General features: G+C 57.7%; 1 protein-coding gene across 1 annotated transcript in view; it reads left to right on the top strand.

Annotated features, from left to right (window-relative positions):
* DCHS1 (dachsous cadherin-related 1) overlaps positions 1–22,085 on the top strand; it is a 48,552-nt gene extending 26,467 nt beyond the window's left edge. The window contains exons 8-21 of the mRNA XM_034073312.1: positions 2,096–2,192; positions 2,346–2,503; positions 5,747–6,581; positions 7,861–8,100; positions 8,567–8,692; positions 8,957–9,166; positions 9,816–10,679; positions 11,138–11,251; positions 12,019–12,230; positions 12,403–12,557; positions 13,834–13,964; positions 14,608–14,894; positions 16,023–16,161; positions 16,392–22,085. Coding sequence (XP_033929203.1) covers positions 2,096–2,192; positions 2,346–2,503; positions 5,747–6,581; positions 7,861–8,100; positions 8,567–8,692; positions 8,957–9,166; positions 9,816–10,679; positions 11,138–11,251; positions 12,019–12,230; positions 12,403–12,557; positions 13,834–13,964; positions 14,608–14,894; positions 16,023–16,161; positions 16,392–19,003 — 6,180 coding nt within the window. The 3' untranslated portion in view covers positions 19,004–22,085. The remainder of the gene's footprint in view (positions 1–2,095; positions 2,193–2,345; positions 2,504–5,746; positions 6,582–7,860; positions 8,101–8,566; positions 8,693–8,956; positions 9,167–9,815; positions 10,680–11,137; positions 11,252–12,018; positions 12,231–12,402; positions 12,558–13,833; positions 13,965–14,607; positions 14,895–16,022; positions 16,162–16,391) is intronic.
* Positions 22,086–22,423: the final 338 nt, after the last annotated feature.

A 22,423-nucleotide genomic window follows, 5' to 3' on the forward strand; every position in this document is an offset into this window, starting at 1 on the left:
CATGGAAGAAACTGCAGGAGTATAAGAGAGGCGAACAGTGAATGGCACAGAGGAAGTACTGGGGAAATTACAAGTTGCTTTTTTCACAGGACCTAGGCAGCTTCCTCGGGATTACTGGGCAGCAGGTTTGAACTAAACAAAGGCAGTACTTTTCCTGCAGAGCATCATTAGATTGGGAAATCATTGCCAAAAGTTGCATGGGTTCAAAACTAGATGAATTCATGGAAAGAAACAAATCCATCAAAGACTGTTGAACAAAAATATGATCTGTGGCTCAGGAAGTGACTTAGCCACAGGCTGCTGGAAGCTGGGCAGGTTTCACAGGAGGATTGTTCCATGCATACCCTATTTCTTGCATCTTCTCCATTTACCCACTGCCAGCCACAGTCAGAGGTACACCAGTGGTTGAGATGGCTTTGTGATCTCTGGATCAAGCTGGTATTTGCAACAGCCTCTTGGTGGGTGGGCATTGACCTGGACAAGACTGCCTGGTTGCAATTTCATTAAGGCTGAGGTTCTTGCAGAGGCAAGACCACTCCTATTGCTGTTTATTCCTCTGTTTGTGCATCTGAAATGGCTTTTGTGCATGGAGCCTGCTCATTGAGCTCCTCTGCTGAGTCACTGCTTTCCTCGGATGGAGTTGGATTCCTCATGGAAGAGGAGTGTGACCACGCACACAAAGCAAGAGCCCCTGGTGGAGGGCTATTAGGGACAGCACTGGGGGCAGGCCCTGCCCCAGCCTGATACAGAGAGGGGGAAGGGACCTCTTAAGCATGGCTCCACTTGGAGTTGTCCCCACAGACACTCCTTTTCATAGCCAGTCCAGCTATATTTAGAAGGTCTTCCACCTCCATCACTGCTGTGAAATGCTGTTCCAGATTCCTTGATCTGGTAGTCAGAAACCAGCTCTTAATTTCCAGCCTAAACTAATTTCTGACCATTTTGTTCTCATTTGTTCTTGTGCCAATATTGTGTTTTTGCTTAAATAGCTTTTCTCCGTCCTTGGAATTTCCCTCCCCTCTCCATAGTGTTTCCAGAGTGCAGTCACATCACTGCTTGGCCTGGCTAAACAAGTCCAGCTCCTCCAGTCTTCCCATGTGCGACTTGTGCAATAGCATTAACACTTGCCCCTCTCATGAGCTTGCAGCCTCTTTCCTGGGATTCTGCTCAGGTTTCACGTATCTCTTTCACCAGTGTGTCAAGGTGGGAGCACATGGGCATCACCGAGCACAGCTGGGTCTGCAAGGATGATCTGTGCTGTGAGGTGTGCTCAGAGGATGGAATTTCATGTCTTCTGGTGTGGAAGGGACTGCAGGGTCCGTGCCAGGTGGGGAGCCTGCTCTGCCAGTGAGGTGTGGGTAGGTGCCAGGAGTCTGTGCTGGAGGAGAGACAGGCCTGCCAGCAGGCATGGGGTGGGGAGGGGCAGTGATGGGAATGTGTCCATGGCTATCCGGGAAGGGTGTTTGCATGCAGTGCTGTCACGTGTGGTGTCTGTCAGGAAGGTTGGTAGCTCACCTCGGAACGTGGGCTTAGCTGAGCATGTGTGTAATTGATGACTTTGTGGTATCGTGATGCACTGGCAGAAGGTGGTGGTCTTGAGTGCCACAGCCAGAGCCCAGGAGCACTAACTAGAACCAGAGAGAAGAGGAGAAGCACCAGGAGTGCAGGTGTCCCAGCCCAGGAAGAGCTGCACTTCCAGAGGTCACAAACCTCCCTGGGCTGGCAGGTGGGAGCTGAGGAAATCAAGACTGTCATGGAGCCCTGGATTTACATAGCTGTAAAGGCTTTGGACCTCACATGGGCGAAAGTGTCCTCCTTCACCCTGCCACTCAGTGCTGCAGTGTGCCCCAACACAGCTAAGCTGGTTTTTAAACATGGCAGAGTGGAAGGAGGGATGGCAAGACAGAAACTCCCTTCGCCAGCTTTGATGTGGACTTCTCCATGTTGTCCAGCCTCAGGTATAGCCAGGGGGATCTGTGCCGTGGGTGAGGGGCAGGTCTGGTGTAGGAAGGTGCAGGTCTGTGCCGTGATCAGGGTTTGGGGGGTATTGTGAATGGTTCCCTGTGCCACTGCTGATCCCTTGGCTGTGCTGCAGGTGCTGGAAGAAAAGCCATCAGGACTTCTAGTCGCCTCCCTACAGGCCAAGGATCCCGACGAGGGTGAGAATGGAACCGTCATCTACTCACTGACAGGTATGAGCTGCAGAACTGTCTGATGCTGCTCTCTGCCTTGGAGCCATCAGCCCTATGGGCAATGGTGGGCACACCAGGCTCCCTCCTCCAGCCCAGCCTGTCCCTGCCCTCCCTCCAGTGTGCCTCTCCCCACAGCATTTCACCTTTCTGCAGGAGCCTGGGCAGAGCGTTTCACCCTGCACGTGGCTACCGGAGAGCTGCGCACTGCCACCGTCCTGCGCCGCTCGGACCGGGCTGAGTACCTCTTCACTGTGACAGCCAGCGACCGCGGCACGGTGCCCCGCAGCACGTCAGCCAGCATTCGTGTTCAGGTAGCCAGCACACAGCTCCATCTGCCACTTGATCACGCCTTGGAGGGCACCATCCAGCAACCCACAGCCTCCTTCCCCATGATTTTCATCCCAGGGCACCCTCTGCCCTTGCTCATCTGTTGATCCAGTCCTAAAATTATGGAGAACCTGGGATGGGAAGGGATGGGTCTGGCTGCCAGTGCGCGTGATGTCATTTGCAAAGCAGTCAACAGCATTGATAGTAGAATCATGGAATCATAGAATGGTTTGGGTTGGAAAGGACCCTAAGGTCATCTAGTTCTAACTTCCCTGACATGGGCAGGGACACCTCGCGCTAAACTGTGTCACCCAAGGCTCCATCCAACCTGGCCTTGAACACTGCCAGGGATGGAGCATTCACAACTTCCTTGGGCAACCTATTCTAGTGCCTCACCACCCTCACAGTAAAGAACTTCTTCCTTATCTCTAACCTGAACTTCCACTGTTCGAGATTGAACCCATTACACCTTGTCCTAGTAAGCACGTATGTTTTATCCAGACTTGGACAGTCTACACTATCCTAGATACGCTGTGGCAGAGAAGTCCTTAGAGATCCCTGTATAAAGACATTATAATTCTTCCAAGCATGTATTGAAAACAGTGTTCCTGACATGCAGGGTGTTCTTCACATCATTATCACTTTGGCACTCACTGTCACTGGCCCAGAAAGCCAAGTCCTTTCCCTGTTGTTAGTAATGAGCTCCCTTTTGCAGCAGACTCTGGTTTCCCCCCAGTCAAGGCGCAGTACACCAGTTCACATCTCCTGGCCCTGTTCTTGCAGTTCCCAAGGCAGTTTTGATCAGCTTGTCTGACAGGAGTGCCCTCTAACATTGTCAACAAGCTCATAACATTCTCAGCTTTCTTTTGCCCTTGTACCTATCTGCAGGAAGTGTCAGCCCCAAGAGTCATCTCTGCAAAGGTCTGCTAATCACACTCCTTGAGCCAGACAGTCTTCTAGTCTTTTCTGTTACACAGCCACATTCATCCTTTGCCTCTTTTCAATTTAATGAAGTCTCTCCCATGTGCTACTGCATCACAGCCCAGGTAACACCCAGGCTTCGACACACTGCATCTTCCTTGTCTCAGGGAGGGAAGCGTGGTGTTAGCCTGGCACATCTGCCCTCAGCCATTCCACATATGTTTTATACCATTTCCTCTTTATGCCATGTCTGCAACTGTTCTTCTCATTGAAGTTGTTGTACAGTGTCCCGGGTTCAGCAGCAGCAGTTATTTTTCTCTTTCTTTGTAGCTGATGCAGTGCTGTGTTTTTGACTTTCAGCCTGGGAACAGCACTGATAACACCGATGTTTTTAGTTGCTGCTCAGTTGTTTACTCTGACCAAGGACTCACTGAGCCTTATGCTCTGCCAGGGAGGAAGGGAAGCTGGAAGGAAGCAGAGACAGGACACCTGGCCCAAACTAGCCAAAGAGGTATTCCATACCACAGCACGTCATGCCCACTGTATAAACTGGGGACAGTTACCCAGAAGGGCTAGATCACTGCTCGGGTCAGGCTGGCTATTGGTCGGCAGGTGGTGAGCGGTTGTATTCTCTTCCCTTGTTATTTCCCTTATCATTGTTATTGGTGGTAGCAGCAGTGGTTTGTATTATACCTTAGATACTGGACTGTTCTTAACCCATGGGAGTTACATTCTTTTGATTCTCCTCCCCATACCTTCTGGAGCAGGGGGCAGGAAGTGGGGGTGGGGAGTGAGAGAGTGGCTGCATGGCTGAGTTGCCAACTGGGCTTAAACCACTACATACAGCCTTGAAAGTGCTGATGTCAGCTTGCCAGGCTAGTGTCCCTCCAGTGCTGATATCCATCCCTGTCATGTAGCAATTCACTTGGCAGTAGCTACTTTTGATACCACCCTGGCTGATGTTATTGCTGTGTTCTCTTTTCCCCCAACTCCTTCACAAAGAATCATATAAACCCAGACTGGTTTATGTTTGAGGGACCCTGAAGCTCCTCCAGCTCCAACCCCTGCCACAGGCAGGGACCCCTTCCACTGGAGCAGCTGCTCCAAGCCCCTGTGTCCAACCTGGCCTTGAGCACTGCCAGGGATGGGGCAGCCACAGCTTCTCTGGGCACCCTGTGCCAGCGCCTCAGCACCCTCCCAGGGAACAGCTTCTGCCTCAGAGCTCAGCTCAGGCTCCCCTCTCTTGGGCAGGTTCAAGCCATTCCCCTTGGCCTGGCCCTCCAGGCCCTTGTCCCAAGCCCCTCTCCAGCTTTCCTGCAGCCCCTTTAGGCACTGGAGCTGCCATGAAATCTCCCCTTCAGGAGCCTTCTCTTGTCCAGGCTGCCCCAGCCCAGCTCTCTCAGCCTGGCTCCAGAGCAGAGCTGCTCCAGCCCTCACAACATCTCTGTGGCCTCCTCTGGGCTCGCTCAAGCAGGCCCACAAGTGCACTTCAGTACATTTTTTCTTCAGATAACACTATGGCTTTTCATGTCTCTCCCACCCACAAGTGCACCTCATCCCCAGATTAACTTCAGTATCTGTAATAAAAGTAGTAAGAGTATTTCTTTTTCTTCAGGTCATGCTGGGTTATGTCTCAAACAGATGAGTGTTACCTCTCTTCTTGCCCACTCTTGCTTATCTTTTGCAGAATTGTTTCTACTGTTGTCTGTTGCCTTTGCGGTATCTAACCAAACACAGACTCACAGAATAGGTGAGGTGGGAAGGCTCCTCTGGAGATCATCTTATCCACACCCCTGCTGAAGCAGGGCTACCCAAAGTCAGTTGCTCAGGCTCATGTCCAGGTGGCTTTTGAGTGTCTCCAGGGATGGAGGCTCCACCACCTCCCTGGGCAACCTGTGCCAGAGCTGTCACTTTCACAGGGAAACATTTCCTTATATTCAGAGGGAATCTCCTGTGCTTCAGCTTGTGCCTGTTGCCTCTGATCCTGGCACTGGGAATCACTGGGAAGATTCTGGCTCCATCCTCTTTGCACTTTCCCTTCAGGTATTGATACACTTAGATGGGATCCCCCTGAGGCTCCCCTGCCCATCAGCAGTTCTGTCCGCACCCACACGAGCTCCCACAGTGATGCTCAGCTTCCACCCTGTCAAACCTGTGCTTATGCTCAGTATGTTTTCCAGGCTGTTATTCATCTGTTAGGCCACAGGACCCTGCCCCCCGATTCCTGCTCTGTGCAGGCCCCTCTTCACTGCCTCCCTGATAGGAACCCCAGCACACAGCATCCTCACCACTGTCTCTTCTCACAGGTACTGCCATCCTCCCGGGTGCTGCCGCGGCCTGATGCCACTGTGCTGACCCTGCATCCTCTTGAGGGGGTCAAGCCAGGCTCTGTGATCGGCTCGGTGGCACCCCCAGATGCCCCTGCGCGAGGACAGCTGACCTACACGCTGGTAGGAGGTGGTGGAGATGGCACCTTTGTGGTTGACAGTGTAACAGGGGAGATTTATGCTGCCCGGGAACTAGACTACGAAGCTGGGGCACGGCACGTGCTTCAGGTGAGCGCTGAGGACACTCAGCATGGATACCCCTCCAGCCGGCTGGTGCTGGTCCAGATCCACGTGCAGGACTGCAATGACCAGGCACCTACCTTCCCTGAAGACCCCATCACTATCGTGGTGCCTGAAAACACCCAGGCTGGCTCATCCATCTTCACCTTCCAGGCACTGGATAGGGACGGGGTGGGTCCCAACAGCCAAGTGCGGTACGCGTTGCTGCACCAGGAGCCACCTGGGGCTCCCTTCCAGCTCGACAGCCGCTCGGGGCTGCTCACCCTCAGCCAGAGCCTTGACCGGGAAGCTGCTGCCTCCTTCCTTTTGGTGGTGGAGGCCACGGACCAGGCTCGCAACGTCAGCCAGCGCCGCTCGGCGGCTGTCACTGCCCGCGTGTTTGTGACCGATGAGAATGACAACGCGCCCGTGTTCCTCTCGCCTGCTGCCGTCAGCATCATGGAGGACCAGCCCACAGGGTTTGTGGCACTGCATGTGGTGGCCCAGGACAAGGATCTGGGGGAGAATGGGCGTGTGAGCTACTCGCTGAGAGCAGGCAACAGTGATGGACGCTTCCACCTGAACCCCAGCACAGGTGAGGGCCCAGGAGGATGCAGTGTGGGCAGCAGGGACACTGGGAACACAGGCTGAGGAGCATGCAGGGATACACACGTCTGGGGGATGAGCACAGTGCACAGGAGGAGGGTGAGGGCTGGGGAACCTGGAGGGGGGAGACTGGTGGGATGTTTAGGATCCTCAGCATAGCATCTGGTTGGCATGATACTGCTGTCCCTCTTAAATCATAGAATCACAGAATAGTTTGGGTTTGAATGGACCTTAAGATCATCAAGTTCCAACTCCCCTGCCCCAGACAGGGACACCTTATAGAATCATAGAACAGTTAGCGTTGGAAAGGACCTTAAGATCATCAAGTTCCAACCCCCCCTGCCATGGACAAGGACACCTCACACTAAACCATGGCACCCAAGGCTCTGTCCAACCTGGCCTTGAACACTGCCAGGGATGGAGCATTCACAGTCTCCCTGGGCAACCCATTCCAGTGCCTCAGCACCCTCACAGTAAAGAACTTCTTCTTTATGTCCAATCTAAACTTCCCCTGTTTGAGTTTTAATCTGTTACCCCTTGTCCTACCATTACAGTCCCTAATGAAGGGCCTTCCATTAGACCAGGTTGCTCCAAGACCTGTTCAACCTGGCCTTGAGCACTGCCAGGGGTGAAGCATTCACAATTCCCTTGGGCAACCTGTGCCAGTGCTCACCACCCTCCCAGGGAAGAACTTCTTAATATCCAGCCAATGTCTTCCCTTTTTCAGTTTAAACCCATTATCCCTTGTCTTATCACTACAGTCCCTGATGAAGAGTACCTCTGCAGCATCCTTGTAGCCCCCTTCAGACACTGGAAGCTGCTCTGATGTCTCCATGCAGCTTCCTTTCTCCAGGCTGAACAGCCCCAATGTTGTCAGCCTGGCTCCATACAGGAGCTGCTCCAGTCCTTGCTCATCCTCATGACCTCCTATTGACTTGCTCCAAAAGCTCCATGTCCTTATGCTGGGGACACCAGAACTGTATGCAGTACTCCAAGTGGGGTCTCCCCAGAGCACAGTAGAGGGGGAGAATCCCATCCCATGAGTTGGTGCTTACGCTCTGGGGCTGCAGTACAGCACACGGGGTTGGGTCTGAACTCGAGCACACACCAAAGCCAGGTCATGGGGAGCTTCTCCTCACCCAAGACCCCCAAGTCCTTGAGATCTGCCTGTCCCTGGCTCCCCCCAGTGCTGGCAGTCCTGCTGTAGCTCTGCTCTGGGAGCTGTGATGCCGCATGGTCCCAGCTCACCCCTCTCCCCATGTCCGCAGGTGCGCTCTCCATCGTGCGGGCTCTGAACCGGGAGGAGGTGGTGCAGCACAACCTGACGGTGGTGGCCGTGGACCACGGCTTCCCGCGCCGCTCTGCCACGCAGCTGCTGGCCGTGCTGGTGCTGGATGTCAACGATGAGGCTCCCACTTTTGAGAAACCCGAGTATGAAGCTCACATCATGGAGAACTTGCCGGCTGGCAGCCCTGTGCTGCAGGTGCTGGCCACAGACCGGGACCTGGGTGAGGATGCAGGGCAAGGATGGGCTGGCCAGTTCTGTCAGGGGCCCTTGTGGAGATGCAGCACCTAGGACCAGGTGCATTCTGCTCTCTCGCACCCGGTTTGGAGAGCCTCACTGACCACGGCAGGGATGGATCATCTCCTGGCCTGCACATGAGTAATGGGCTGGATCCTGAGAGAAGCTGACAATGAGAATAGGGACTGTGATTCCCTCTGCTCCCCAGAACAGTGGCCTTTGTTCCTTGGGGGTTTCTTGGCCTATGTGCCCTTCCACAAGCTGGGCTGGGCTGGGACTTCCTCCCACCATACCTCTCTGTTCCAGCTTTACCTGCCAGGGGTGAGGTCATTTCCCATAGCATATGTGACACCTGGGTGGGAAGCATGGGAGGAGGCAGGTTCAGAGCTGCAGCTGAATGAGGGGCTTCTGGGGTTGCTGCTGGGCTGCTCAAACCATGTTTTTCCATGCAGGTGCCAATGGGCAGGTGTCCTATGGGGGTCTCTCTGGGGGGCCCTTCTCCATCAACCCACAGACAGGGCTCATCACCACCACACACATCCTGGACCGCGAGGAGCAGGAGCAACATGTGCTGATGGGTAGGGCTGTGCTGGGGCACAAGGAGTGCACCAGACATAGGGTAGGGAGCACAGGGGGTTGCATGGGTGCTCCCCACTGCTGGGGGAGGGCAGGACACGAGCATGATGGGGGTTTTGGGGCACACAGGGTGGTTTGAACATACAGGAATGCTGATGATCCCATGCCTGGCTGCCCCTGGGGTTGTGTGGATATGCACATGAAAGCCTTGATAGCAGCTCCTCATCAGCAGCGCAGCCTGCAGTGCTCTTGCTCTGTTCCTGCAGTCTATGCTCGGGATGGTGGCCTGCCCCCCAACCTCTCTAAGGCAACTGTGCGGATAACAGTAGGGGACGAGAATGACCACGCACCACACCTTGAAAGCGAGTCCTGCTCTGTGGAGGTCCCAGAGAACCAGAGCCATGTGGCACTCTACACCCTGCGGGCCACGGACCCCGATGGAGGCGAGAATGGGCGCCTGGAATACCGCCTGGCAGGTGAGGCCACCAGAGCAATGTGGCTCCTCTTGGCAGCTGCCCCAGCTTGCCTGCGTCACCCATGGTGCTTCCTGTTCCTCTTCAGTTCTCTCCTGTTCCAGACCACGTGTAGCTGCTGCCACTTCTCAACCCTCCAGTTTCTCTGCCCTGAGTAAAAAGCCCCCCAGGATCTGGACCGGCTGCACTTCCTTATTCCCCAGGCTCTTGTCTGGTGCCCCAGCCTTGAACTAGTTCCATACCTCCCTTGGCTGCTCTGACCTGTTGAATTTAGAAGTTGCTGAGTGCGATCTCTTTACTGAGATCATGCCCTGTGTTATCTGGGACTCCCTATGGCAGAAGCTCTGGCCTGTAAGCTGTTGAAGCCATTTCTGAAAGTGACACAGAGCTGGACCAACAAGGTTCAATCCCACTGGGGCAGTACAGAGAAGAATTCACTGTACCTTCCCTGCCAGGCCACACTGGGATGGATTTTTTGCTGTCCTCTCTGGGCAGCATAGGGCAGGTCCCTTCCTTATACTAGTTATTATAGAATAGCTATGGTTTGTGTTGAAAGGGACCTTAAAGCTCATCCAGTTCCAATCCCCTGCCACAGGCAGGGACACCTTCCATTAGACCAGGTTATAGTCTTGTTATTTCCTCTCTTTTTCAGATGGAGACCCTGGGCAGGATTTCAGCCTAGACCCAGTCTCTGGTGTCCTCTCCACTGCACGTGCTCTTGACCGGGAGCAAGTTGCTTCCTACAGCCTCACAGTGGTGGTGCAAGACCATGGCACCCCCCCACGCAGTGCCACCATGTCCGTGCACGTGAAGGTGCTGGACCTCAATGACAACACTCCTGGTTTCACTCAAGCTGCCTACATGGTGGAGGTGCCAGAGGACTTGCCTGTCGGTGCACTGGTGCTGCAGCTGGTGGCTCATGACCCAGACGAGGGCACAAATGGGCAGGTCTCCTACTACCTGGGCAACGAATCCCTTGGCATGTTCCAGGTTGAGCCGCAGAGTGGGCGCATCAGCAGCACCCAGGCACTGGACCGGGAGCACCAGCCCAGCTACAGCTTCCTGGCCAAGGCTGTGGACTTGGCGCCATGGGAGCCCAAGAGCGCAGCTGTGCGTGTCACCGTCACTGTGCGAGATGTCAATGACCATGCCCCTGCCTTTCTGCACAGCCCACTCACTGTCAACTTGTCCCGCCACACACCACTCAAGCAGGTCGTGGCCACCATGAGGGCAGAGGACAGGGATGCGGGTGCTAATGCCTCCATCCTGTACCGCCTTGCCACCCCCAACTCTGCCTTCGCCATCAACTCCTACACCGGGGATATCCAACTGCTGCAGCCCCTGGGTTCGCTCAGCCAGCGCCAGCGGACGCTTTTCATCCTGGCCACAGACCTGGGGCAGCCGGCACTCTCCTCAACCGGGGTGGTGGTGATCCATGTGCAGGAAGAGCCCTTCCGTGGGCTGCGCTTTCCCCGGAGCACCAGTGATGTGGCTCTGCCGGAAAATGCTGCCCCAGGTATCGCCTGGGCAGTGTCCAGCAAGCGCTGGGGTGAAATAGGGCAGGACAGGAGGGGAGGTGGGTGCTGGGCTGGCAGTGCTGTGGGAAGCTCAAATAGGGAGCACTGCCTGGTCCTGGGGAGCCCCATTATGCTTTGGGTAGACCCAAGGGACTGCGGGGTCTGACCAGTGCCCAGGCTGTTCAGGGTGGTAGTTCCTGTGGGATTGCTTGAGGGGTCAGAGCACTGCTGGGGGTCAGAGCACTGCTCCAGTCATGCATGTCCAGTTACCTCTGGAAGGGCCCCAGGGATCACAGTGAGACCATGGAGGTGACCACGGGCAGGCCCATGAGTTCTGGCTCCCAGCCCAAAGTTGCGTCTTCAGTGTCCTCGGGCAGAGCTGTGCTCCTGTGGGACAGCACGTGCTGCCCTCACACCTCCCTGACTGCTGCCCCTTCTCAGTGTCACTCTTCCACAGGCACTGCTGTGGCGAGCATCCAGGCCGTGCACATGGGGGGCTCATCCGGACACATCACCTACAGTATTGTCAGCGGCAATGAGAAGAAGGCTTTCCTCATCCAGCCCAGCTCAGGTACGGCAACAAGACCACCAGGGCAAGTGGCAAGTGGACAAGTGGGAGGCAACCTGTGCCCAGAGCCCCCCTAAAGGGCACAGGAACACAGGCCATGGCTCTGTACCAGTAAATAGTGTTTGTTAGTGTTTGGACATGTACTAAACACTGTTAACCTGTCGTTGTCCAGAGGCTGTTAGCACAGGCTGTTAGTAGTTGGAGAACATACTTAGGTGCCTGCTGTGGACAAGAGCAGGGAATGTCACAGGAGCATCCTCAGCCCCATACTGCAGCACCTCAGACTCTGCTGCTTCTATCCCAGGCAGGAACAGCTCTTTGGAAGGCAGAAGGCTGCTGACTGTTTCCTTTGTATTTCTGGCATCTCGTGCAGTTTGTCTGTAAGGATTTGGCCTAGACCAATAGCTGCAGTAAGATGACTTTACCTTGGAGCTTGTGCAGCAACATGGGGCTTGACATGGAGCAGCTCTTTTTGAAACAGGCCATAAATCAGATGGTGTCTCTATAGTGGGAGGGCTGTTGCATGCTGCAATGTAAGCACAAGCTGTCTGTGCAGGGTGCAGGGCAGATCACTGCCACTAGCAAGAAGGCTGTTGGTTTGGAGAGGGCTCAGAAGAGCTGGGTGTGCTGCTTGTGTCTGAGAATAGCTGGGTGAGCAGAGGGATAGACAGAGTGCAAGGGAATGAAAGAATGAAAGAGAAGAAGGGGGGTGGCTGATGCGTCTCTCACCCCCTCTTCACCTGCCCCATCCTGCTGTCCTCTGCTCCCAGGTGCCATCTCAGTCCAGGACTCCAGTAGTCTGGATTTTGAGGCCAGCCCCCGGCTGCGCCTGGTGGTCCAGGCAGAGACAGCAGCTTCCTTTGGCTTCATGGCCATAAACCTGAACCTGCAAGATGTGAATGACAACTTGCCACGCTTCCAGCTGCAGAACTATGTGGCATTCATCTGGGAGTCACAGAGCTATGACTCGCCCGTCATCCAGGTATCCCTGGACACACACACAGAGACATCAGCCCCCAGCCTGCCTCTCTGCTGGGGTTAGGGGGTGCGCCATGGGCCTGGGGCTGGTGCCCATGGAGAGGTCCAGCCTTTGGAAGGCTGTGGCTTGCAAGGCTCCACAACCACACTCCCAAACCTCTCCTGTGGCTTTGCAGGTCCTGGCAGATGATTTGGATCAGGGAGCAAATGGGCAGGTGACTTATGCCATCAACCAGTCCCTGCCAATGACAGGCTTGTATCACATCGATCCTCAGACTGGCACCATCACTACTGCTGCCATCCTGGACAGGGAGATCTGGTCTCAGACCCGGTGAGTGGAGCCAGACTAACTTGTGCCACAGGTGTGAGGGGATAGCTGTGGAGCAGCATCCTCAGAGATGCTGGCATCAAGCAGCGATTGATGCTCTGCTGCTCAGTGCCACCCAAAGCTGTCTCAGCCCTGTCTGTTCGACGGTTTTGTCAAACAGCAGGAATTTAGGCTTAGTGTTAGCATGGGGAGCACATGGTATTGAAGGCATGACAGATGGCCATCAGATGATCCAGAGCTCTGTTCAGCCTGGCTCTGTAAAGCTGAGAAGATTGTGAAGGGGTGTAGTGGTTTCTTCAGTGGCTGCATCCATCCCCTTTCCTGCCTGCTTAATCCAGGCCCCATATGCTCAGTCCCTTCCCACTCCCCTGCACTGCACCCTTCTGCCCTGCCACTGTGCTCCAGGGGCTCTGCACTGCCCTGACCCCTCTTGCAAGTCCTGCTGCAGTCAATTCAGGCCCTTTGGGCACCTCACCACGTGCACACACTCCAGACATCAGCCAGTCTAGCCACACGTATGTAAGGTAATGGCAAGCACACACATGATGAATTTAGGTCTTCCCCTACTCTGTAGACATTCGTGGTTCATACGCAAGGAACAGCTCCTGCCATTCCCCCAGGCTATGTCCTCCCCCCCCCAGTATGCATGCTCCAGTGGCTGCATGTCTCTCTGCCCAGGCATGGGGAGACCTAGGGCATTCATTCCGTTCCCATACCCATCACCATTCCACAGAGAGGCTCTGTGCATTCCACAATACTCCAGCTGCTTCCCTGCCTGCACCCCACAGCATGGTCTGCCTGCATCATCCCCTGCAAAGGTCTCTGACTCCTGCTGGGGGAGCATTCCCTCCCTCCCCTTGCCAAAGCCTCCATCCATGCATCTTCTGTCCCTTGTGCCCGTGCCAGGGCTGGGCATGAACCTGCTGCCCACCACATGCTCCGAAGGCTTGTGCCCACATTCAGAGGTTGTTTGTGTGTTCACATACCCACTGCCCTCCAAACACACACCTCAAATGTGCTTCCATCCGCTGCCCTGCCCTCTACTCGTGCACACATCCATTGCCCTGCACATGCTTTCCAGATGCTCTGCATGTATCTGTTGCCCCAGACACACCAGATGCTGTGCACTGTTCCTCTGCCACATACACACCCTTCAGCCTGTGCTTACATGAAGGAATCCCCCCAACATGTTCCAGATGCAGTACATGCATGCGTTGCCCCCTCACACACATGCCACATGCCTGTGAACCGTGTGCTGTGCCTTTGTGCTTACCCACAGTTTGGTGGTAACAGCCATGGACAGAGGGACCCCGCCGCTGGTGGGCTCAGCCACGCTGACTGTGGTGGTGATGGACGTCAATGACAACAGCCCCACCATCCCATTTCCCTGGGAGGTGCGGGTCCCAGAGAGTAAGTGCAGCTCAACCCCATGAGGTAACGTGGCACCTATGGCACAGGGTGAGGTACGATGCACACCCGAGGGTCAGGAAGAAGCCCCAGGGTAACCTGTCCCTGCCCTTGCCAGGGCTGGCTCATGCTGCCCCACAGGCAGAGCTCCCCCAAAGTCCCTTGGCACTGCCCAGTGTAGCTGGCAGCAGTACTGCCCTGACGCTGTAGATGTGTCCCAAGGGAACCATTTGAATTCCCAGCTCATCCCTGGCCTTGGCCAGTGCTGCAGGAGCTGTGGCTGCACACACCTCCTCTGCCTGCTCACTGTGTGCCCTGTGCCAACCTCAGCCTGCCCAGCCCAGCTCCAGAGACCTTCCCTGTCACCCCCAGTGTCTCTGTCATAGTATCATAGAATGGTTTGGGTTGGAAGGGACCTTAAAGCTCATCCAGTTCCAACAGGGACACCTTTCAACAGAGCAGCTGCTCCAAGCCCCTGTGTCCAACCTGGCCTTGAGCACTGCCAGGGATGGGGCAGCCACAGCTTCTCTGGGCAAAACTGCTCTTGTCCCCAGTGCTCAGGCTCTGCACTGAGCTGGTTTCCCAGCAAGAGTCAGTTGCTCTCTGAGGAGGGGGCTCTGCTTGCTCATGCCTGGCCTCTCCACAGACACTCTGCTGGGCACCCAGATAGCCCAACTGACTGGGAATGATGTGGACTCGGGCCCTGCACTGTCCTACACACTCTTGCTGGATGGGGATGCTGTGGGCACGTTCAGTGTGCTGCGCTACGGTGGGCACATTGCGCTCACGGGGCCGCTGGACTATGAGCAGCGCAGCCAGTACACTCTCACCCTGCGAGCCTCCGACAGCCGCCACGAGACCGAGGCCAACCTCACTGTCATTGTGGAGGATGTGAATGACAACGCGCCAACCTTCAGCCAGGGCTTCTATCAGGTACCATACACAGAGGTGTGCCAGTGACAGGGTCTGTTCTGCACAACCCCTCTGTGGCTCCTACCTGGCCTTGCAAGGCACAGAGACTGCTTGGGGTCTGAGCCTGTCCTGGCCCACCTCTTCCTGGGCTCCCATTCATACCCTGACACTCCTCATGCTGTCTCTGTGGTGTAGCTAGGAGGCTGACACCAGACACGTGTCACTGGGATCAGCCACTGCACAGCCGCTGGCAGACAGTTTATGCTGGAATACATCATAGATTCATAGACTCCCAGCCTGGTTTGTGTTGGAAAGGACCTTCAAGCTCCTCCAGCCCCAACCCCTGCCCCGGGCAGGGACCCCTTCCACTGGAGCAGCTGCTCCAAGCCCCTGTGTCCAACCTGGCCTTGAGCACTGCCAGGGATGGGGCAGCCACAGCTTCTCTGGGCACCCTGTGCCAGCACCTCAGCACCCTCCCAGGGAACAGCTTCTGCCTAAGAGCTCAGCTCAATCTCCCCTCGGGCACGTTAAAGCCATTCCCTTTGGTCTGGCCCTACAGGCCCTTGGCCAAAGCCCCTCTTTTTCTTCAGTGGGAAGGATAGAAGTGGTGGGAGATGGGTCACAACCTGGACAAGTGTTTCTGGCAAGCCCTGGCCTGAGGCCCCCCAAGCAGGTTACTGAATGAGGACTGATTGATGCAGTGTGCTGCATCTCTGGAGCAGAGGTGCAAGGAGATGAGAAGCCACAGAAATGCTTTGAGGCTGTGAGAGCACAGGCCAATTGGATTGTCTGTTGGTATGTGTTTGGCACTCCAGAAAGACAAGAGCTGTTTTGATTTGTGTGAAATACCTTCTGTGGAGAAAACATTAGCTATTAAAGAGCTCTTCAGAGTAGCAAAGTAGAGAAAAGGATCAGTAACCGGCTGCTGAAGCTGATTGGGAGTCACACTAACAAGGCGAGGTGCTGTGCATGTGGGCCAGGTGCCCTCTGTGTGCCAGCTCTAGTGCAGAGAGGGGGAAGGCTCTGGCCAGCGCGGAGCTGGGCCACCTTGGCTGTTGTTGCCCTGGCCAGCCCTGACCCGTCCCAGCCCCAGTGGCTGGCTCCCAGCCTGGGGCATCAGGCACTGGCTGGGGTTTCCTCCTCTTGCAGGTGCCGCTGCCAGAGCACACACCTGCAGGCAGCATCATTCTGACCGTGAGCGCAACTGACCCGGACGCAGGGACCAACGGGGATGTCACCTTCCGCCTGGCCGTGCCCAGCCCCGATGTTGCCATCGACCCCAGCAATGGTGCGTGGTGCTGGCTGCTGAGTGGGATCCATCCCGTGGGGTGCTCTGGCTGTGCCCCATGCTGGCCTGGGCACAGCCCCTCACCAGGTCACTGTCTGGAGTGGCCGGTGAGGCAGCTGTGGCCCCTGAACACTCCCACTGGAGCATCCCAGACACTTGTGCCTCCAGCCAACAACCCCAGTGCCCTTTCCCTAGTGTCTCCCTCATGCTGACTCTTTGTGCCCTCACAGGGACCCTCTTCACCCTCCGGCAGCTGGAGTTTGATGCCAGTCAGCCCACCCTGGACCTGGTGGTGGAAGCCCATGACCATGGCTCACCCAGCCTCTCCTCCTGGGCCACGGTGCAGCTCCAAGTGCTGGATGTGAATGACCACAGCCCCAGCTTCCAGGAGCCAGGCTACAACGCCAGCATCCCTGAGGACTTGCGCCCAGGAACCACAGTGCTGACCCTGGAAGCTGGCGACGCGGATGTCTCTCGGGAGAATGCTGGCTTTGACTACACCATTGTCAGTGGCAACGGTGGCAATGCCTTCCGCGTGGAGAGCCGGGTAGCCTGGGCTGGGGGGCACCTCCGCACACAGGGAGCCTTGGTGCTAGTGGAGCCCTTGGACTTTGAGACCATTCCAGTCTACAACCTCACAGTGGCAGCCTCAGACCGGGGCCTGCCGCAGCGCAGCACCACTGTGCCTGTGCTCATCACTGTGCAGGATGTGAACGACAACCCGCCTGTGTTCACGCGGGCCGAGTACCGCACAGCGGTGAGTGAGAGTGCACCAGCTGGCACCGAGCTGCTGCGCCTGGTGGCCCACGACGCTGACTCGGGGCCCCGCGGTCACATTCACTACACCATCAGCTCAGGGGACCAGCACGGGCTCTTCCAGCTGCATGAGAGTACTGGGGCCCTGTGCCTGGCGCAGCCACTGGACCGGGAGGCACAGGCGGTGCACACGCTTGTGGTGCAGGCCACAGATGTGCCGGGTGGGCACTTTGCGCTGGTACCGGTGGCCATCGAGGTGAAGGATGTCAACGACAACAAGCCCTATTTCCCGGTGGAGGTGCTGAGTGCCAGCATGCGGGAGAACCTCCCTCCTGGCACACTGGTCACCACGCTGCGTGCTGTCGATGCAGACACTGGTGTCTTTGGGGAGCTGCGGTACACGGTGCTGGAACAGCCAGTGGGGGAGCCCAGCATGGCTGAGGGCCGTGATGCTTTTGCCATCAACAGCAGCTCTGGGGAGCTGCGCTCCTGCCTTACCTTTGACTATGAACGAGCCAAAACCTTCCAGTTTCTAGTCAGGGCCACGGATGCTGGCAATGCCTCTGCCACAGTGACTGTGCGGGTGCTGGTGACAGGGGAGGATGAGTACGACCCCATCTTCCTGAGCCCCTCCTTCAACTTCGAGGTCCCAGAGGGAGCCCGCAAAGGACAGAGCATTGGGCGGGTGCTGGCAACAGATGAGGATGAGGGAGCTGACGGTGTCGTCCTGTACTCCCTGGCAAAGCCCTCGCCGTACTTTGCCATCAACCAAACCACAGGCACCATCTACCTGCGCGTGGACAGCCAGCCACAGGCCGGGGCCGGGCGCGCCAAGAGGGAGCCACGCGAGATGAGCCTGGAGGTGCAGGCGCGCAGCCCCCTGCCCGCCTCGCGCTCGGCCTCGGCACAGGTCACCATCGATGTCACGCACACCTCCTTTGGCCTGGCTCCCGACCTCAACCTGCTGCTGGTGGCAGTGGCTGCCTCGCTGGGGGTCGTGGTGGTGCTGGCTGCCGTGGCCATTGTGCTGGCGCTGGTCCGCTCCCGGCACCGCCGGGGCCGTGAGAAGCCAGAGGGGGACGGGCCGCTGGGCCGCGTGCCAAGCGGATCCCTGCAGAAGCTCGGCCGCGAGGAGCCGGCACTGCCCGGGAGCGAGCACATTTACCACCAGGCCCTGCCGGGATACGGCGGCGAGCCGGCAGGGCCCTACACGCGGGGCGGCTCGCTGGACCCCTCGCACTCCAGCGGCCGAGGCTCCGCTGAAGCCGCTGAGGATGATGAGATCCGGATGATCAACGAGTACCCGCGTGTGGCCAGCATCACTGCCTCCATGCAGGAGCACATCTCTGCCCGCGGCCCCGACTCCGGCATCCAGCAAGATGCCGACCAGCTCTCTGATATCTCCTGCGAGCCGGCTGCCCTGGAGAGCACCCAGTGGTTCAAGAGCAAGAAGGGCTCCGGGCTGCTGCTGCCGGGGCCACCACCGCTGTACCGCGAGGATGGAGGCGGCAGCGCCTTCCTCGGTGTGCGCTGCGGCCTTAGTGTCTCTTCCCAGCCTCAGGACTACACCTTCCCAGAGGATGGCAAGCCCTCTGTGGAGGGCTCGCTCACCGCCATTGTGGCCAGCGATGAGGAGCTCCGCGGCAGCTACAACTGGGATTACCTGCTGAACTGGTGCCCCCAGTTCCAGCCGCTGGCCAGCGTCTTCACAGAGATCGCCCGCCTCAAGGATGAGAGCTCTTTGCGCAAGCCCTTCCCAACCAAGCCCAAGGCAGAGCCCAAGCCCCGAATCGACCCCCCACCCCTCATCACCTCGGTGGCCCACCCAGGTGCCAAGTCTGTGCCCCCCAAGCCACCCCCGGGCAGGACCTTCCCGCACCCATCTTCCCTGCGCCGCTCGCCCATCAGCCACGAGGGCTCCATCTCCTCCTCTGCCATGTCACCCAGCTTCTCCCCCTCGCTGTCCCCGCTGGCCGCCCGCTCCCCCGTGGTCTCGCCCTTTGGCATCTCCCAGGGGCCTTCTGCCTCTGCCATCAGCGCTGAGCACTCGCTGGAGCCTCCCGAGGAGGCTGAGCTCAGGATTTAGACCTGGGCCCATGGACTCCTCTGCCCCCCCCGCAGCCATGTGGGGTCAGGAGCGAGGCCAAGCCCCAGGCTGCATTTTGTGGGTGCTAATCCTGCTCTCCCAGCACCTTGCCTGGCCCAGAGCTCCCGTGGGCTGTGGGTTCCTGTGTGCTTTGGGGCTGTTGGCTCCTGTCCCTGCAGCCTGGCAGATTCGGTGCTGGTTTTGATGCCCTATGGACTGCTGGTGCCAGCACCCAAGGGCGATGGTTCCTCCTGCTGCTCGTGGTCTCAGATCAGCACCTGGTAGGATGGTGCTCCATGGTACTGTGTGCTCTGAGAGGCTGGGAGCAGACGGGTGCTCCTAAGAGACTGCAGACGTGGCTCCAGCTGCACAGCAGCCTGAGTGCAGCAGGACACTGCGCCAGCCCTGCTGGCCCCTTGCCTGCAGGGGCTCCGGGGCTGGGGAGCGATGCTCCCAGGGCAGCTACAGCCACAGCCGCCTGACATGCTGTCTGTGGAATGGGGATGGCTGAACCTGCTTCCCCATAGTGAGGGGAGACCCATCCCAGGCCAAGCTGGGGTGCGAGGAGAAGGCAGTGCCCCCTTTCTGCTTGCTGATCCATGGCTGCTGTGGGGAAAGGGCATTCTTTGGGGTCTCTCAAGCCCTTCCATCTCCTACCACTACAGGTGACCCTTTTAGGGGATCTCCCTCCCAGGGCTGTGGGAGAGCCCTGCTCCTCAGGGCCTGGGCTGGGAGGCAGGTGCCCTGCTCAGCGCAGGAGCCCCATTCCGGGGTAGCTGCTCCCAGGCCAGGTGCCTCTGGGCTGCAGCTCCCTTTGACACGGGCACTGCTCACGCACCAGGCATATGGTGCTGTGGGGCTGGCAGGAGCAGTGAGAGCTGCAGCAGAGCTGACCCCATTACAGGCAGCAATGTGACCACACAGTGACACCAGTGGCAGCCCTTCAGCTGCAGGGTGGAGGGTGGGAAGGGGCACCCCAAAAAGCCGCATGGCCTGAAGCTGGCACAATGGCAGCCAGCACGTTATCAGGTAGCCACAGTGTGGGACACCATGCAGCCACGCTGCCTGGAGCCCTGCACTGTGGCTGTGACGTGGCCACCGGGACAGGCTGTCACCAGAGACACCTCCAAAAAGTGGGTAGGACAGAAGCTAGGCCCTGGGGCTGCTCAGCACCACTCCAGCACACACGTGAGCATGGGATAGAGCCACGCTTCAATGGGGCTGGTCCCCATCCTCACCATGGCACCACTCATACAACCAGCCTTGCAGCCAGTGTCAATTCACTCGTGGGGCAGCCCCCAGCCAGAGCTCCCCACAGCCCATGGTAGGTCCCAGTGGGTGGCCCCTGCCCTGGGGTGCAGCCCTGGTGTCCTGGATGCTCACAGTCACTGTGACCCACACATGGACATGGGTGCAGAGCAAGGGTGAGGATCGAGGCACATGGGGCACACCGGCTGCCCTAGATACAAGGTTAGCCTGGGTGTGAGCATGGCTGTGGTGTCAGGGAGGACACACAGCCACCTAAGAAGAGGGGCTAGGGGAATTTCCTTCCTATCACACTTTTCCCAGACCCACTTCATAGCCTCAGCCCAAAGCACGTCAGCACCACGGCTGCAACCCCAGCCCCAGAAGATTTACCATAGCAGCCAGAACCCATCACTTTTGTCCACTCTCTCCCTCTCCATTTCTCACCATCAGTGGCTGCAGCCCCATCATTCTCAGCCCTCCACCTCCCACTCTGTGCCGCAGGTCCCAGCCCAGCCGCTACTGTGAGATACAGAGGTCTGCAGCAGCAGTGATGGCTCTGGGGGTGCTGCTGGGCCATGCCTGGAACTCACAGAGCACCTCGGGTGACTGTGGGAGGGGAGGATGGTTCTGCCTTCCTCAGCACAGGGACAGCCCATGGAGGCTCTGGGGCAGGCACTCCTCATCCCTGCTCGCTGTGGGAAGCACCAAGGGTGCCAAGCACTCCCCAGCCCCACATGGGCCGGGGTGGCCGAGCAGCATGTCCAGAGCACTGGAGCAGGGATAGGTCTGCCGGAGAGCCACAGTCACACACCATGAGCTGGGGAGCATGGCCGCAGGCACAGCCGCAGTGTCACACACCATGGGCACAGCCCCAGTGTCACACACCATGGGCACAGCCCCAGTGTCACACACCATGGGCACAGCCTCAGTGTCACACACCATGGGCACAGCCCCAGTGTCACACACCGTGGGCACAGCCCCAGTGTCACACACCGTGGGCACAGCCGCAGTGTCACACACCATGGGCACAGCCGCAGTGTCACACACCGTGGGCACAGCCGCAGTGTCACACACCGTGGGCACAACCCCAGTGTCACACACCATGGGCACAGCCGCAGTGTCACACACCATGGGCACAGCCCCAGTGTCACACACCATGGGCACAGCCGCAGTGTCACATACCATGGGCACAGCCACAGTGTCACACACCGTGGGCACAGCCCCAGTGTCACACACCATGGGCACAGCCCGTGTCACACACCATGGGCACAGCCTCAGTGTCACACAGCATGGGCACAGCCCCAGTGTCACACAGCATGGGCACAGCCCCAGTGTCACACACCATGGGCACAGCCTCAGTGTCACACACCATGGGCACAGCCTCAGTGTCACACACCATGGGCACAGCCCCAGTGTCACACAGCGTGGGCACAGCCCCAGTGTCACACACCGTGGGCACAGCCGCAGTGTCACACAGCATGGGCACAGCCTCAGTGTCACACAGCATGGGCTGGGGAGCACAGCCTCAGTGTCACACACCATGGGCACAGCAGCAGTGTCACACAGCATGGGCTGGGGAGCACAGCCCCAGTGTCACACAGCATGGGCTGGGGAGCACAGCCACAGGCCCTGCCAGGAGCCCTGTCACCAGTTATTTATTTTTACACATTGTAATATGACTCCTGTTTTCTACTTTGTTTGTACCTTTTGTATCGTGTCGCGCTGAGCTGCATGTATCGGGTGCTGCGCTTCGGCCGCACGTGGCCGCCCAGCACAGCCTGGACCCAAGTGCCAACTCCTCAAGAAATGCCTTAATAAACCACACTTGTTTGTACAGAGATGAACATCGCTGCTGCTGCTCCGGGCTCGCCCTGTGCAGCCCCTGGGCAGAAGGGCCAGAAGCTGCTGGCACACAGGTAGCAGCAGTGCCCTGTGCTTGGCTTTGTGCAGCTCCTTGTGTGGCAGTGCAGGGATGCACTGGGGCACGTGGGCTGTGTTGTGACAGCTTCTGGTCCCTGGGGCAGGTGCTGCCCAGCCACCACTGCCAGTGTCCCGGACTCAGGCCATCACATGAGGTGCACTGATGCTGTGAGGGCTGGAGCATCCCTGCTCTGGAGCCAGGCTGAGAGCTGGGCTGGGGAAGCCTGGACAAGAGAAGGGGAGACCTGAGAG

Source organism: Melopsittacus undulatus, chromosome 2 (genome assembly GCF_012275295.1).
Source record: "Melopsittacus undulatus isolate bMelUnd1 chromosome 2, bMelUnd1.mat.Z, whole genome shotgun sequence".
Classification (NCBI taxonomy): domain Eukaryota; kingdom Metazoa; phylum Chordata; class Aves; order Psittaciformes; family Psittaculidae; genus Melopsittacus; species Melopsittacus undulatus.